At 33.4% G+C, this 15,515-nt stretch overlaps 2 protein-coding genes across 2 annotated transcripts; one reads left to right on the top strand and one right to left on the bottom strand.

Annotated features, from left to right (window-relative positions):
• The first annotated feature begins 2,755 nt into the window (after nt 1-2,755).
• Nucleotides 2,756-4,484, top strand: LOC143635001 (uncharacterized). Its single transcript, XM_077102927.1, has 3 exons — nt 2,756-3,017; nt 3,112-3,337; nt 3,921-4,484. The coding sequence occupies exons 1-3, from the start codon at nt 2,757-2,759 to the stop codon at nt 4,370-4,372; spliced, it is 939 nt and encodes a 312-aa protein (XP_076959042.1). The 5' UTR covers nt 2,756; the 3' UTR covers nt 4,373-4,484.
• A 2,617-nt stretch (nt 4,485-7,101) lies between these two features.
• On the bottom strand, nt 7,102-8,819 carry LOC143635012 (uncharacterized). Its single transcript, XM_077102934.1, has 2 exons — nt 8,374-8,819; nt 7,102-7,807 (listed from the first exon to the last, which is right to left on the bottom strand). Exons 1-2 carry the CDS (start codon nt 8,635-8,637, stop codon nt 7,130-7,132), a joined length of 942 nt encoding a protein of 313 aa, XP_076959049.1. The 5' UTR covers nt 8,638-8,819; the 3' UTR covers nt 7,102-7,129.
• Nucleotides 8,820-15,515: the final 6,696 nt, after the last annotated feature.

The following is a 15,515-nucleotide window of genomic DNA, read 5'->3' as shown; positions in this document are numbered from 1 at the left end:
GAAAAAATAAAACACACTTGTATAACACAATTTTGGTAAAACACACTTTGAAAAAAACCCACGATTTTTTTTATTTTTATATAGCAATATGTTACTCATATAAAAGATAAAAAAACAATCTTTATTATGGTGAAATTGTTTTGAAAAAAAAAATGTCGTATAAAAAAGTTATGGGCGTTTTAAAATGTTATGGGTATTTGACATATGTCTTGCATGTAGAGAGAGAAAGTCAACAAATGCTTTATCCCTATTATGCTCTTACTCTTGTTTTACACTTGATAATCTCTCTAATCTAATCTCAACCATTCAATTTTAAAATAAATGGACACAATTATTTCTTATTCTTCTTGGGAAAACTAACATTCTTATTATAACTCATCATATTTAAGATTATCAAGATTAAGATAAGATATAGTGGGTATATATAACTAAAAAATGATTAATAATCGGTTATATAATTTTGGACACTTTAAAATATTGGACCTAAACCCCTAGGCTGAAATATTTGCACATGGAGCCGATCTGTTGTCCTTTCAATAGCTAGCAATTTGTATTCTTGTAGTGAAGAAGTGGTGATAATTGCAATTACGATGAATGATCCGTTTAAGGTACGAAGTAATAAACTAGTCAAATATGTTGTTATTTGTTCGAAAATGACCCGTTAAAAGATATACTTAACTCGCACCTAATTTAAAAACGACTAAAATAAAGCAAACTTATTAACGGACAAGAGTCCAAACTTTAAAAACCGAATTTCACTTATAGTAAAATAAAAAAAAATTATTATTCATATCTTTATTATTCAGTAATGAACGTGAAAAACATGGCAATTTGTTCTTTCTCGTTCGTAAGTCATCATATTATTGAAAAGAATCCAACCAAAAACAAAAATGACAAAATAATAATAATAATAATAATAATAATAATAATAATAATAAAATATTTAAATATTGTAAATCTAAGCATGATCAAGGGTAATATCGTCTAATGACAATAATTAATATCCACCATTGTCTTGACGCCGCGTATTAAATCCATTCCAGTTTCATGAAAGTACCAGAATGACACAACTCATTGTGGGGCCCACCTCATCAGATAAGCCTCGTTAAACGAACGATCAGGATCATGTGGTGAGTTCGTCTAGGCTGTCACGGTGGTCCCTGAGCACGAGGGATCACACTGTATCAAAATACAAAACGCGAATATACCTTCTGTATAATTCTAATTACTTTTGTCATGACTATTTTTACTAAGATGATGAGATTGTACATGTTTTGATGCATAGTGTACAGCTGGTTAAGCTAGTTTTAGTTTAGTGGTAGTGAGTTGGTTTATGGAGAGAGTAGAAACTATTGTTGGTATGGTAATAGTTTCGAAAGTTTAAGAAACACCCTTGAGTTATTTTACAATTTTACATATACATCCACCTATCTATGAAACTTCTCTTTATAACCTTTGAATATAACGCGGTAACACGTTCTTTTTGCAGCGAATACACTCATTTAAGAATTATGTTTGAAGTCTACTTATTGTTCACTTTGTGTTATAAGTTTACGTTTATTAGTTGTATAGAAACTCTTGGTGTCATAATCCGCAAGTTATGCGTAACGAATATTTATATTGTAACTACACAACTTGAAATTTAACACGTGCATTAACTACCAAAGTACCAAGTCTCTTATTAGTTGTTGGGCTATAAGCGAGCTGAACGTCTATTACATAGTTCATAACTTGTACGAGTTTGATGAGAAGTTCGTTTACGATGGTTTTGTTAACAAAGGAATGCACTTAATCAAATTGCTTTGTTCATTTAAGTAACAGGTGAACATGAATACATGTGGCGTTTCTTTTATTAAGGTTCTTGAAATTTGCTTATGTTCGTTCATACGGATAGTTTTTGTTCTCTTACTTTATTAGACTAAATTTATTACCCAATCTACTAAGTCAGAGTCCAAGCTAATTTAAGAGTTGAAACATTATTCAACTTTTTTGTAATCATTGGCACATCAATCTACTTTAGATTTTAGAGCAATCAGGCGATCAATATATTTCAATTAGTAGGGTCAAAAAACGTGAGTAGCCACTCAATCAGTTATTTCCGTATATGTCTCACACGCGAGTCTTGACGTCTTCAGTGTTTACAATCTCACGTTCTTTATTATCCTTTTGTGTTAGTTAATGTTAGTTTGTGATCATTCGTTTTTAATATATCAATGAACAAACAATACCGGCACGTTCGTTTTATTAACAAACACACAGACTCATATAATAAAATAAGTTTGCTTATGTGTTTGTGACTCTTATCTGTTCGATTTAAATACAAGCAAACATGATCTGTTCGCATATGTTCGATTTCCTTACACGCATAACTAACCGTGTTTCTTATAGGATTATCAGACTTTGATGGTTACATTAAATGGCCATTTTTACACGTTCCTAAAAACCTAAAACCTTTTAAAAGCCAAAATGCAAAACCTAAAGGTCTATTGAGTAATATAAAAAATAAAAAATAAATTTCCGAATATTCGAATATATCCTACAGAAATCACTGACTCAATACTGACGTGGATCCTAGCTGTTGGGCCCACCATCTTAGACCGTCAAGATGAAAACCATCAAATACCAACATATCCACGTGGCAGTCAATCGCCATCCTATATAACCACCCTATTTCATTATTATTTCTTTCCATCGCAACCAAAAAAAACGTTCAAAAATACAAATAGATATATAACGTGAAATGGTAGGCCCGATCCATGGGCGGAGCCACCACCAGAATTCCGATGAGCCACCGCATCTTTTCACCGAGCCACAATTATAGCGGTGGAGACAACCCCGGTGATCAACCAGCCATCAAGTTGTCTGGTTCCATATTCGGGTTTTTAGAGAACGATACAACGTTGTTATCGTCTCCAGAAACCAACAATTTTCACAACATTAATGATGACGAGGATGAAAACCCAGAAAATATCGACGACAAGATTAAATTTTGGGAAACCCAACATCAAAATTTACATGTAAGTTTTATATATTTTTAAGTTTTAAATTTTAACCATTTAAATAATGTAACAAATTCTAGACGTTTAAATAATTTGATCCATTTTGTCACAGGCCACGTTGTTCAGAACAACATCCTTAGAATCTAGGATCCGAACTACAACAAAGGAAGTACTTGCGGAACTAGATACGGCCGACAATGTATGTTCTTGCTTGAGACATGTTTCCGGCGGCTGTCGGACTTGCCGTATGCTAGAAATCTGCCGAAGGTTACAAATTTCAGGTTATAATTCAGCCATTTGCAAGTCCAAATGGAAGAGCTCATCAGATATCCCATCAGGTATTTATTTTTACATTAAATAACTTGATATAGAAAATCAATCATTGTTCATTACCATATATAGATCATCCTAAATTAATACCCATAAAGTTAATCACGTTAAATTTAAATATTATCTTTTAACTACAAAAAAAGGAAGAGCATTGTATAAGTACACAAAATGATATAGCAAGACGTTAACCAAATCAGGTATAAAGAAATAAAGTTTTAAATTGTTTTTTTTTAATAAATAAAACTTTGCTGGTACTGTCATGTAAACTTTTGTATTTCTTCTCTCTTTCGTAAAACTTTGTGTTTTTTTACTTGTTTTGTTAATAGAACCATGTTAGAAATCGTGTTATACACGGATTGAATATTAAAAAAAATAAAAAAATTAATTTAATAATATACATAATAACATATATTATGTAATCACCCAATATAAATGATCCAACAATGCAATACTCTTCGGTCTTTGTATTGTTTAACTTCTTTATTATTAAAAGTTTATATACTTTTACGTTTCCTAATAAAATATTAAAACCCGGATATCGTTTACATAATTATCATGATTTTCTTATTAACTTTTATCATTATTTCACAGGTGAACACACATACATTGATGTGATCGACAACTCGAACCGCAAGAAAACCGAGACACGAGTGATCATCGAGATAGATTTCCGTGGCCAGTTCGAAATGAAGAAAGGAAGTGACGAATACAACGGTCTTGTATCAAAGCTGCCTGAGGTGTTCGTTGGTAAAGTTGAGAGGTTACTAACGGTTATTAAAATAATGAGTAACGCTGCGAAACGATGCATGAAGGAGAAGAAAATGCATTTGGGGCCGTGGAGGAAGCAACCGTACATGGAGGCTAAGTGGCTTAGAGTGGTTGAACGCACAACATCCATGTCGATGGTTGAGCCGTTGGCGGTTGATCATGACCCGCGACACGTGGTTAGGGCTAGGGCCCGGGATTCAATGCTGACTATGGATCTTCTTGACAGGTTACCGAAGATGTCGACCTATATGGTCCCTGTTGTTGAAGTGTTGTAACATGTTACATGTCTTGTTTGGATTACATGACTTTTAAGTGATTATTATAGATAAGATGGAAAGTAGAGTGCCTAATTAGTTTGTGATGAATATAAGAGAATATTTTATGAAATAGTATTAGCATGTATTCATGACTTCATGTCCTTGATGTGGTTAACTCAATCTTGGAAAGTTGAAAATCACAACACAAAATTGAAATTACGTTACAAAATAAATAAATATAAATAAAAAATAAAAATATAGTAACATTTGAAGGATGATGATAAAGTTTCAAAAGTATTAAAGTTTGAGTTTGAGTCGGTCGATTTGGTTAAGTTCGTTGTGTTTATCCTTTTTTTAGGATACGTTTAAAGGAGTTTTGAGTTATAATTTTTTAAATTGTGTTGTCTTGTATTTGATTTTCGGTGCCTGATTTCCAATAACATTTTATCAAAGAAAAGAAATAGATCATGGTTACAAAATTAGTAAAAAATAATGAGGAACAAAATCATGGATTTAGATTATGCCTACATAAATTTGCTAATAGAGTTCAGCAACCTGTTAATGTATTGGATTTGTATATATTCCGTGGCTTCGATATGCTTGTTTTAAACGGGTTATTTTATTTTATTTTTTTTGCCAACTTGGCCCCGTCCTCTTTCGTCAAATATGAATTTGCTTACTTTGCATCGGATATGTGTCAATTCGATTATCCTTAGATGTTTGTAAATCTTTTAGGGCAATCAACTCTTTAGCGAGCATACAACAAATCCTACTATTATATACCTTTGAACCCTTCTGCTTTGTAATTAAGAGTATAAAGTTTTTAATGTTAAATATATGATATATCTTTGAACCCACTTGCTTCCTTATATAAGTATTATCTAGTTTGGTTAAACGGGATGAAAGTATAAAGTTAACAAAATAAGTAAAACAAAAATATCCTTTTAAACCTTCTAATAACACAGAAAAGTTAAAACCGAATGAAAACATGATACATATATGATATAATAACCATCATTTTCTTGGGAAAGTTATTTGGAATCATCCAGAATCCGTACATTTCTTCCTCAATCAATATATCATTCCATGTGCTGACAAGGTAAAACTTAGGAGCCTCGTTTTTACGCCTTAAGTCAAATATTGCAAAATTTTTATAATTGATAAATAATAAATTTTGCAAATATTTAAGTAATCAACTACTTAATTCTCAACTTCAATGTTATATTGAATTTAGAAAACCTATTTTCATATTAACCATATATCAATTACAAGATATACTATACATAGATTTTTTGTTTAATTTTGGAGGTTTTTTTACAGTAACGGGTTCCACGTGACAATTATCTAATGGTTCATTAAAAAATAAAATCTTTGAATGTACAAGCAATAAAGCTTAGGATACAACACCGTCACAAACCACCATTTGTCTCTAGTACCGGCACACCACCAAAGCAAAGGGTGTAGTTTCGGTTCATGAACGTCGTTGGCCACCAAACCACGACTCTGCGCTGGCTACATTTGGGTCCTAATCGATACTTCAATGTGGTTGTCACTAATAACCACAAGACGGCACTGCCGCCGACTAGATCAAGATTGTAATTGATCTTTTGATTGTCATAACTATAAAATCAAAGGGAAAAAAACAAAAGTAAAAGAACACGAAAGAAAAGAAAAATAAAATAAAAAAGTTATCATATACTCTTAGTAAAGGCTAATTTGTTTAAAAATTCTATTTTGTCTCATGGAAGATAAAATGAAAATAATACATTGTAGCGAATTCAATTAATTAATCATGAAATGTGAGATAATGTGAGACAATGAGGAAAAACTTCTCACTAGTACAACCATTGATAGCTCTACACAGTTAAGATTTTTATAACTATACATCCCGCAAATATCATTTGGAACTCTTACCGTTTTCTAACAACGGCGAAAACTAACCGCTTCCCTAACATCGCCACTTCACCACCATCAGCCACTACCCTACGTTGCCTTTTAACACTTGTGACATCTTTCCAACCCTTAGCAACCAACAACACCATTACTCGTCAATAAAAATCGCAACGTTAATGCACAATACTCTTGCTTGCGCAGGCATGAGGGTTGTGAGGGTAACTGGTGTCTTATTTGTGTATCTTTACGATGCATTCTTGCAAAAGGTTGGCTCGCTAATAAAAAGGGCAACGCCGGTAAACAATACTCCCACATACGCGGACCTCGAGGGATGATTGTTTGGCTAACTTGTGTTTGATTTGCGCATCTTTACCATTGTAACAGCCCAGCTACCACCGCACCATAATATTGTCCGCTTTGGCCGGAACGTACCACCATCGCCTCACGGATTCTTGACTACTCCCACCTGAACACGCTTAACTGTGGAATTCTCGTCTCACCCGCTACCATTAAGCTCCCAAAACGCGTTATGATGGGGAAGGTATCCACCTCCTTATAGAAGGCTTAGTTCTCCTTCCCAACCGATATGGGATGTCAACCATGCATTTCTACAAGAGGTTGTTTCCACCCACTCGACTCATGATCTCCAGATCACATGGCATCAACCTTAGCATTGCTCCAAGACTCATCACCAACAACCATTATGAAACCAAGATTCTTGTTAATATTGACCACATACCGATTCTTGACGGTGAGGGTGGTGGGGCCGACTATGAGGTGGTCAACGGTGTCCCATGGTGGTAGTGTTACCATGATTGTTTGCCATTTGCCAATGAATTATAATCATAATCATGTAACAAAATTTCACTTGCATCACACTTTCTACAAAACCTCAACAACATGAGCATACAAATAAGACATATTCGGCAAATCGTCAAGAAGATCCATCGTCAACATTGACGCCCTAGCTTTCGCCGGCCGAGCAAAACCAACATCCATCGCTAAGGGCGGTGATACCGTGGTGGCGGTAGTTGTCCGCTCCATCACTCTAAGCCACTTGGCTTGCATATATTGTTGCTTTCTCCACGGCCCCAAATGCATTTTCTTCTCTCTCATACACCTTTTTGCGCCCAAACTCATTATTTTAATAACAGTCTGTAATCTGTCACACTTCCCAACAAACACGTCGGGAAGTTCACAGACCAGACTGTTATAATCATCACCCCCTTTCTTCATCTCGAATTGACCTCGTAATTCCAACTCGATTATCACCCTCACCGCGCCTTTTTTCCGACAACCAGAGTTATCGATCACGTCCAAAAACGTGTGTTCTCCTGATGGAATATCTAACGAGCTCTTCCACTTTGATTTGCAAATAGCGGAATCGATACCGGAGTTTTGCAGGCGGCTGCAAATTATTATCATCCGGCTGCTCCTGCAGCCGCCCGAGACCGGTCTTGAGCAAGAACATGTGTTTCCGGCTGTCTCAATTTCGCCGAGTGCTTCTTTGGTTATTTTTCGGATTTTGGATTCCAAACTTGTCGTTCTAAATAATGTTGTCTGTCACATATTAATAAAAGAACATATTAATACAAGATTTAAAAAAGCTCGCTGAAGCTCATTAAATAGTAATTAGCTCGAAATCGGCTTTGTTGTAAAAGAGCCAAGCCAAGTTTGACTCGATTTCTAAACGAGCCAAACCCAAACTAGCCCTGGCTTGGTTTGATTTAAACCGAGCCGAACTCGAGCTCAATATTATTTAGATTTCGAGCCGAGTTTGAGCCGGCCAAGACTCTAGCTTAGCTCGTAAACAACCCTAGTTTTTAGTGACGAGTATGAGATTTGTATTCCAGTCATGATCCGGTTGTAAAATCGTGTCTCAAATTCAGTCAAATAATATTATAATGTTAATTACTTTTGGGGATTAGTAAACACTTTAATTTTATAAATTCAACTTTAGAGATTTTCAAATACATAACTTTTGAACAATTATTATGTTAAAATATAGAATTATAAAAACTAAAAATTATTACTAAATTATTAACATTTAGCCGTTAAAAAATCAAATACAATATACTGTAAAGTGTAATATTTAATCGATAAAAAAACAAAACCGATAAACTTACATGTAAATTCTGGCGTTGGGTCTCCCAAAACTTAATCTTATCATCCGAATCTTCATGTTTTTCACACTCATCTTCGTTTTCAATCTCTTGTTTAATATCATACACGTCACTCTCCGGTGATGACATCACGTTAGCTTCTTCCTCAAGAAACCCGAATATCGAACCGGACAACTGAACCTCAAGTGGGTTTTCCACGATGTCATATTTATAGTTCGGTGACAAGACACGGTGGCTCATCGGGATTTGTGTGGTGGCTTTGCCCATGGCGACAGGTCAAAGGTTTTTTTTAACCTTTTTGATGTTTTTTTTATGTTGTGGTGAGATTAGTATTTGGGAGAGTTGGTTTTATAGGGTGATGTATTCCACGTGGAATATTACTATTTGATGGAAGTGAGGTGAGGGTCAAAATTGATGGGTTGGATCCACGTCAGTTTGAGTCAAGATACATAAGTGTTGTAGATGAGATTCACAAGTTTAAAGATTTTTTATATTGTACTTTTGTTAATACATAGAAGCCCCTTGGGCTTGAGTGACATGTCTTAATTAAGTGGTACTTCTCTTTTGTTGGCGATTTGAGTCTGAAAATTTAAGAGGTTATCAAATCGGTCGAGGTAGTGGTTTACTGGTAAGATCGGTTCCAAAACTTATATTATATCATAGTTAATTTAAACAAATAATAAGAAAGTATGGTTTAGAAGATCATATATATCTTTTTAGATTACTTGGCAATTTATATGTGTATGAGAGTTTTCAGTTTTGAATCAATCATACTAACATCAATGCATGAAATCCCATTAGAACTTTGCATTCAAAGGTTCAAGGGAAAGTATTTAATTCATATTTAGAGTTGGGGTCCCAGTATGAGCGACATTTCAATCTCTAAAAAAAGTAAGGTTTTTCTCTCGTCATATCTTTCATGGATTCTATCAATAACTTTGTTATACGTGTGATTTATAATGAATACATTTATTGTTATTTATTATAAAATTTTATCATTAAAGACGTTTTCTAAATTTTTAAAAATTTGGAAAATATTTAACTTAGTTAGCCATAATAGAGTTTTAACATATTCTTAAATTCGTCAGGCGCCAACAGACACTCTGTTATGATATAATAACTTATAAGGGTTGCCAGAATGGTCTTGATAAGAAGCGTGATGGCATTGGCTTTGACTGAGGTAGCAAAACAGTACCTCATGATCAACCCCTAAGCAGGATCATGAGCAACGCCAAGAAGTATAGTAGGAACATCACCTTGTGGCTATTGGCACCGGTTGAAGTTCAAGATAAGTGGATACAAAAGATAGATGTTGTCCATCCTAAGAAATTATAAGTTCGGTTCTTATAAACTACAATTAAAATATGTTACGTAAATATTTACTCAAGATAGGTCCAACCAAATTGCAGGTTCATCGATTCAACTACTGCTTCCAAAAATCTTCCGGTCCAACAATGGTGGTCCAATCCATACGAACTAAACCCGAAAAACATATAGTTTAGAGTCTAATTGTTTGGTCCGAGTTTTACAACAATAACTGTAAGATATAAGTGTTATTGGAAACAAATAAAACCAAATTTGTAAAGTGTAAGATATTACAAGGACTGTTTCATAAGTTATTATGAATTATTAGGAAAGTATATCCTATCTTATAGGGAGGTGGTATCTATCTTATATTCTCTTTCCATCTGTCGACTACAGTTTGTCGCATGCTTGCCAATGCCACACACGCGTGACAGCTTGGAAGAATTGGTAAGATGTAATCCTGGCCGTTGAAAGTGATGAGTTTATCAAATGAGGTAGGCTCCATGGCATCACCTACTCCATTTAATCATCAATGGATTGGATATGCGGCGTAAGACCCATGGTTTTTTTTTTCAAATTGGAATTTTTAATTTACAATATTGACTGCCTTTGTCAAATGTTATTTTGCATGGCCTAAATGGTCAATTTTCGTGGACTAACCATTATTCCAATACTCCATTGTTCTATAGATTGTTCTTTGGTGAGTGGTATTAAGTTTTTGGATAAGCCTTAACATATTTGATGCATGAGAGTCCATGTCTTATCATTGTGTGAAAATGTGTAATAAATATAGAAGTAAGGTTTAAATTTTCAAATACGAAATCGTAGTTGTTTTTAAACAAGTTTACTTTTATTTCAAAAGAAGATTTATTGACTTAACTTTAATATGTCATATGGATTTTGGTAAAAATAAAGTTTTTTTATTATAAAAATATACTTCATCCGTCTCGGTCAAAGTGTCTTATTTTGAAAAACACAAAGTTTAAGGTAAATTAAGTTATTGTTTTTTTGCTTAATGACAATAATGCTCTTGAAAATTGGGTTCATAAATATTGTTTATTAATGTTAGTTGTGTGTTTAAGAGAAAACTTGAAAATTGGCTAATAAATTTTAAAAGTAGACATTTGTAATGTGAAAAAATAAAAATAAAAAATGTAGACACTTTTAATGAGACGGAAGAATTATTATTTCAAACTCATGATTATCAATCATCGATCATATAGGTACCACAATGCTTAGAAAGTCTTGCGAAGTTGATTGCTGTTTATTTGGGTTAAGCTTCACGTCTGCCCATCAGTGCTCGGATCCGGTTTTCAACCTCAATTCAAGATAACCGTCAGGACCTGAAAAAATTACAAAATTTTCAAGTAGCCCATCACTACACGTTCGGCCAAATATAACAGTGGAATCCTTAAAAATAATATAAGGTGTTCGTTACGACATATACAAGGCTAAAACCGTCATAAATTGCGATCATAAACAACTACTAAATCAATCTACTATCCATGAATCTACCACTACAAAATAAATCACTTTCGATACAATAATTTAACACACAACAAAATATTGTCATACCATCACCTATCATTACCACCACCCGTAACAAACTAATTACAACAAAACAAATTGAATATGAAATAAAACATTATGAAAAAGAATGCATAGAGCATTAAAACTTATCCACAAACTAAAGAAGATAGAACGAAAGTGTGAGGGAAAAAGTATTCTATCTAAAAGACAAAAATATAATAATATAAACTTTGTTAGCGGGGCATTTGCTACAAGAGATATTCCATTGAAAATCTTGAATTCTCTTAAATTATGTAAAACTAGTTTTTATCACCCCGTATTATTAAGTTGTTTACGTTATTCGTTTTCAATACTGATATATTTATTTTGGATTTTAATTTTATTTATTATAAGAAAGTTAATAATGAAATTAGGATTTGATGACGGAATGGTTTCACAAATAAATGAGATGCTATAATCCGGTTCAAAAGCTATCTGGGCTTGGTGAGAACCATGACTCGCTAATTTTTTAATATAATATTGTTTCTTAATTATAAATAATATATTTAAAAAAGCGAATATTAATTTTTAGTATATCCCTATTTTATAGGATTTTTATATCAAATATTTGGTGAGATTGATTTATAATTTGATGAGATGTTATAACCCGTTTAAAAGCTATCTGGGCTTAATAAAACTCATACCCATGAATTCATATCAAATGCATGTGAAACATCCATATACATATAAAACAATCTAATAGCTCGAGAGAAGTTAAGGAGATTTTGTTTATATATATTTAAAATAAATTAAAATAGAAAAAGATAATTTTGTAACCCTTTCGATAATTTAAATCTTGAAAATGTAGTAACTTTTTCTTTAGGTGGTTGGTGACCCATGGGGCTATCAAGGCCGGCTCTGAAAAGATGAATTTTTTTTTTGGGTCAAATGCTAACTTTTTTTGGGCCTTAAGTATAAGAAACATTTTGTTAAGTTTAAACAATTTAATTATAAATGGACTTATTTGATTATGATTTAAGTTGTGTAAAAAACTTTTGTATAAAAATAAGCTTAAAATTGTCTCAAATAAGACTAGAACCTACAGCCTTTTGGTTAGATGTCATACCCTTACCATTAGACCAAGCTAGTGGTTATGTAATTGTGTTGAAACATTGATTATATACATGTTTTTGATAAAAATACATATAATTTTTTTTAAAAAAAATTTCAGGCCTAGCGGGATGTCGGGCCTGTGGCCGTCGACTACCCTGCCATGCCTCAAAGACGGCTTTGGGGGCTACCGTCCCGATCATCTGAGCCTCGCGAGGCTCCTCTCTTCCCAAGTTTTTTTCCTTCACCCCGAAATTCCACCTCGCACCTTTATTGATCTTCATATTGAACGGGACAATGTTCCATGTGTTTTTCTTTGGTACTGCAGGAGGCGGACGGTGCTTCTACTGGTAATGTTGCAACACCGCCTCCCTCATGTGGCCGCTCCATCCACCCTTAGAACATTAAAAAAAAATAATAAAGAAAAATTGTAGCTAACGTTAAGTTTTCTGTAATTTTCTATTTTGTTTTCTTGAAAACTTTTGTTGTGGTTTAGTAATAACTAATATGGAATCATTTGTTTTTTTCTTTCTAAAGGATAAGGAATCATTTGTTCTCTATAAAGTATTAATTGATCACTTTAATAATTAGGTAGCTAAAAATGTCAGTAAATATTTTTATTATTATTATTATAATTTCCACAAGAGGTTTACAAAGCGGGTTTTCTTTTTTAAAAACCAGTTATAGTTGTAAACCGTTTTAGTTTGATCAACCGGCTTTGGTGAAAAATATTTGAAAGCTATACAACTAATTTGGGTTAGTTTGAAATCGGTCTGAGGTCCAAACCGGCGATTTGGGTCGGGCTGGAATTGTGTTAGCTCAAACCGTACAGGTCGTAAATCGGTTGAGGTGACGAGAGGAGGAACTGATATACAAATTGACGGTTTGATTTGGGTTGACTCGGGTCGGTTTTATAGGTAACATCGATTTGGGCTACGAACCGGTTTGGAGATCTAAACCAGTTTGTTAGACACTCTAGTTTCTACCTTCTACCTTATAGGCTTTTTGAAACGTATACAAGGGAATGTGGGCCTCACTTTGGGGGTTGAATTGGCAGTTTTTGGGCCTCTTCAACACTAATAAGTAATCACTATGACCCACGACCATGACAAGGGTCATGAACTCATGATGGAATGGATGTGTAAAAATCAACACCTGTTATTTAGATAGTGATATGGACAACGATAACATGAGGTTGGTAGTGACACTCTTATGTTTATTTGTAAAACCATATTGCATACACCTCTTGTTAGAAGTTAGAACTCTTCATGTTAACAAGATATTGATAGCTACGACTAGTGCTACCGTTACATCCTTTGCTTACATTGGGATGGCAAATAGTACCATTTTAACCACCCTCATGATCTTTTTCGATGTTTCCGCCACCTACGATCATAGCACGTACTTCTTTAACGATTTTGTTGACTTTTCAGCCTTAGCAGAGAGATCTTCCTAAGCATTCCATAATCTCCATCGTAAGAACTAGGAGGTTGATTTACTCTAACGTAACATGCCATCTGGATACTAAGGAGCTCTAATGCTAGTCATATCACCTGAAACGGAACATATACGATAAAAGTGCTAGATACATCCTAGCAAACATTTACATAAATCCGAAAGGAAAAGTTTTTTTTTTCATAGTGTCAAAAGTTCCTCAATCCATTGGAAATGAGTCTATAGTTATAAGCTATTTACTATATTACACATCAATTGTAGTCTAAGTAACTGCCATAACAACTAGATATATAAATAAATGAATGAGTGTAACTGAAATATTAAAATTAAAACCAAACTATTAGAAATATATTTTATGCTGGAAATTTTTATTTATTTCTTTTTTTAGTTACTAACCCGTTTTTCACACTTACTTCACATTCATTCACATCAATCAAAATACGAGTCAATCAATTGACTAATCTGCCCCACATCAATTGTCTATAACCTTGTTCCCAAGATGATGAATGTTTGAATGACACAACACTATTGTCAAGGTCATTTCCAACAAAAAGAATATCTTTCATTACATTCATGTAGAGATCAAATGCCCACTATGTCGAATATTTATAGTAACGAAAGACAATCCAAACGTGTTTATTTGGGAAAAAATCACATTACACTCATGGAAAGCCTTGGCCCGCTTAAACTAGTAAGGCTCAGTAACGGGCCTCAAGTCATTTTAATAGTCGGGTTTTAGTAGTTATACTCGATAGCATCTGACTATAGTGTGCCATTGATGGAATAATTCTATAGCGTCTGACCACAATGTGCCATTCATGGAACCATTTATACTTGGGGCATGTTTAGTATTCTCTCAATGACTTCACCAAGAGGTTATATCTGAATCGATCAATAACAAAGTGTGTTTGATTCACTAAATTGAAACATTTTTAATATGTTATGAAACCTCTTAATCGGTTAAATTTATAAACATGTTGAATGTGAATTCCTAACAGCCTTGTAAACTTAGATTATAGATAAAGGCCGTATCTTAACCAAAACGCCAAAAGTAATATATGAGTGGAATGTGGTAACATTCGCACTAGCATGAAGATATTTCATATAACAATTATATTATAGAACTCATGATATGACATATAGCATCTTGTATAATATCAGTTAGCTTCTTCTAAGATATTTTCCCAAAAGTTTTAATAATTCAAACATTAAATAATGCCAACAAACCACTTGACAAAAAGTATGCTTTAGGAAACTATTTAAGAGCATTTATAATTATAGTTATTGATAATATAGAGGCATAATCATTCGTAGCCATTAGCCGAATAACAATCGGACAAAGCTACAACATTATGAAATTGTCAATAATGTTCTAAAATTGCCCGCCATGATGGTTGCATGTATCTAATCAAACTATACTAATAAAAGAAAATAATTCTGGACACATGACGTTCTGAGGTTGATTCTCACTATCAAATTCCCTCCAAAAATTTCTTCTATTGATGAAAAAGAAAAAAAAAATCTTGGTTCTAAATATAATATTAATTATAAATTCCACATACAATATTTTTTTTAAAAGACTATATATATTAAAATAGCAGCATAGCAAGGCACTATGCCAAAAACACAGTCCATCACCAACAAAGAAAAAACACCATACAAAAACAAACTACAATCTAAAACCTTTCCATTCCTCCCAAGTCATCATCTTGAACTCGATCTATATTAATTGGTCAACCTTCATTAATTGAATTATTAATGTCATA

The sequence above is a fragment of the Bidens hawaiensis genome, unplaced genomic scaffold (assembly GCF_021521415.1).
Source record: "Bidens hawaiensis isolate Kalapana, Puna unplaced genomic scaffold, B.hawaiensis_p1.1 tig00007372_1, whole genome shotgun sequence".
NCBI classification, from domain to species: domain Eukaryota; kingdom Viridiplantae; phylum Streptophyta; class Magnoliopsida; order Asterales; family Asteraceae; genus Bidens; species Bidens hawaiensis.
This window is presented reverse-complemented; position numbering and strand designations above follow the sequence as displayed.

What these genes read in the sequence shown, in the direction of transcription:
- LOC143635001 (XM_077102927.1), top strand. Translation starts at nt 2,757, where the DNA reads ATGGGCGGAGCCACCACCAGAATTCCGATGAGCCACCGCATCTTTTCA. An exon ending in CCCAACATCAAAATTTACAT is followed by an intron (nt 3,018 to 3,111) that starts GTAAGTTTTATA and finishes ATTTTGTCACAG; the next exon opens with GCCACGTTGTTCAGAACAAC. An exon ending in CTCATCAGATATCCCATCAG is followed by an intron (nt 3,338 to 3,920) that starts GTATTTATTTTT and finishes ATTATTTCACAG; the next exon opens with GTGAACACACATACATTGAT.
- LOC143635012 (XM_077102934.1), bottom strand. Translation starts at nt 8,637, where the DNA reads ATGGGCAAAGCCACCACACAAATCCCGATGAGCCACCGTGTCTTGTCA. An exon ending in CCCAACGCCAGAATTTACAT is followed by an intron (nt 7,808 to 8,373) that starts GTAAGTTTATCG and finishes AATATGTGACAG; the next exon opens with ACAACATTATTTAGAACGAC.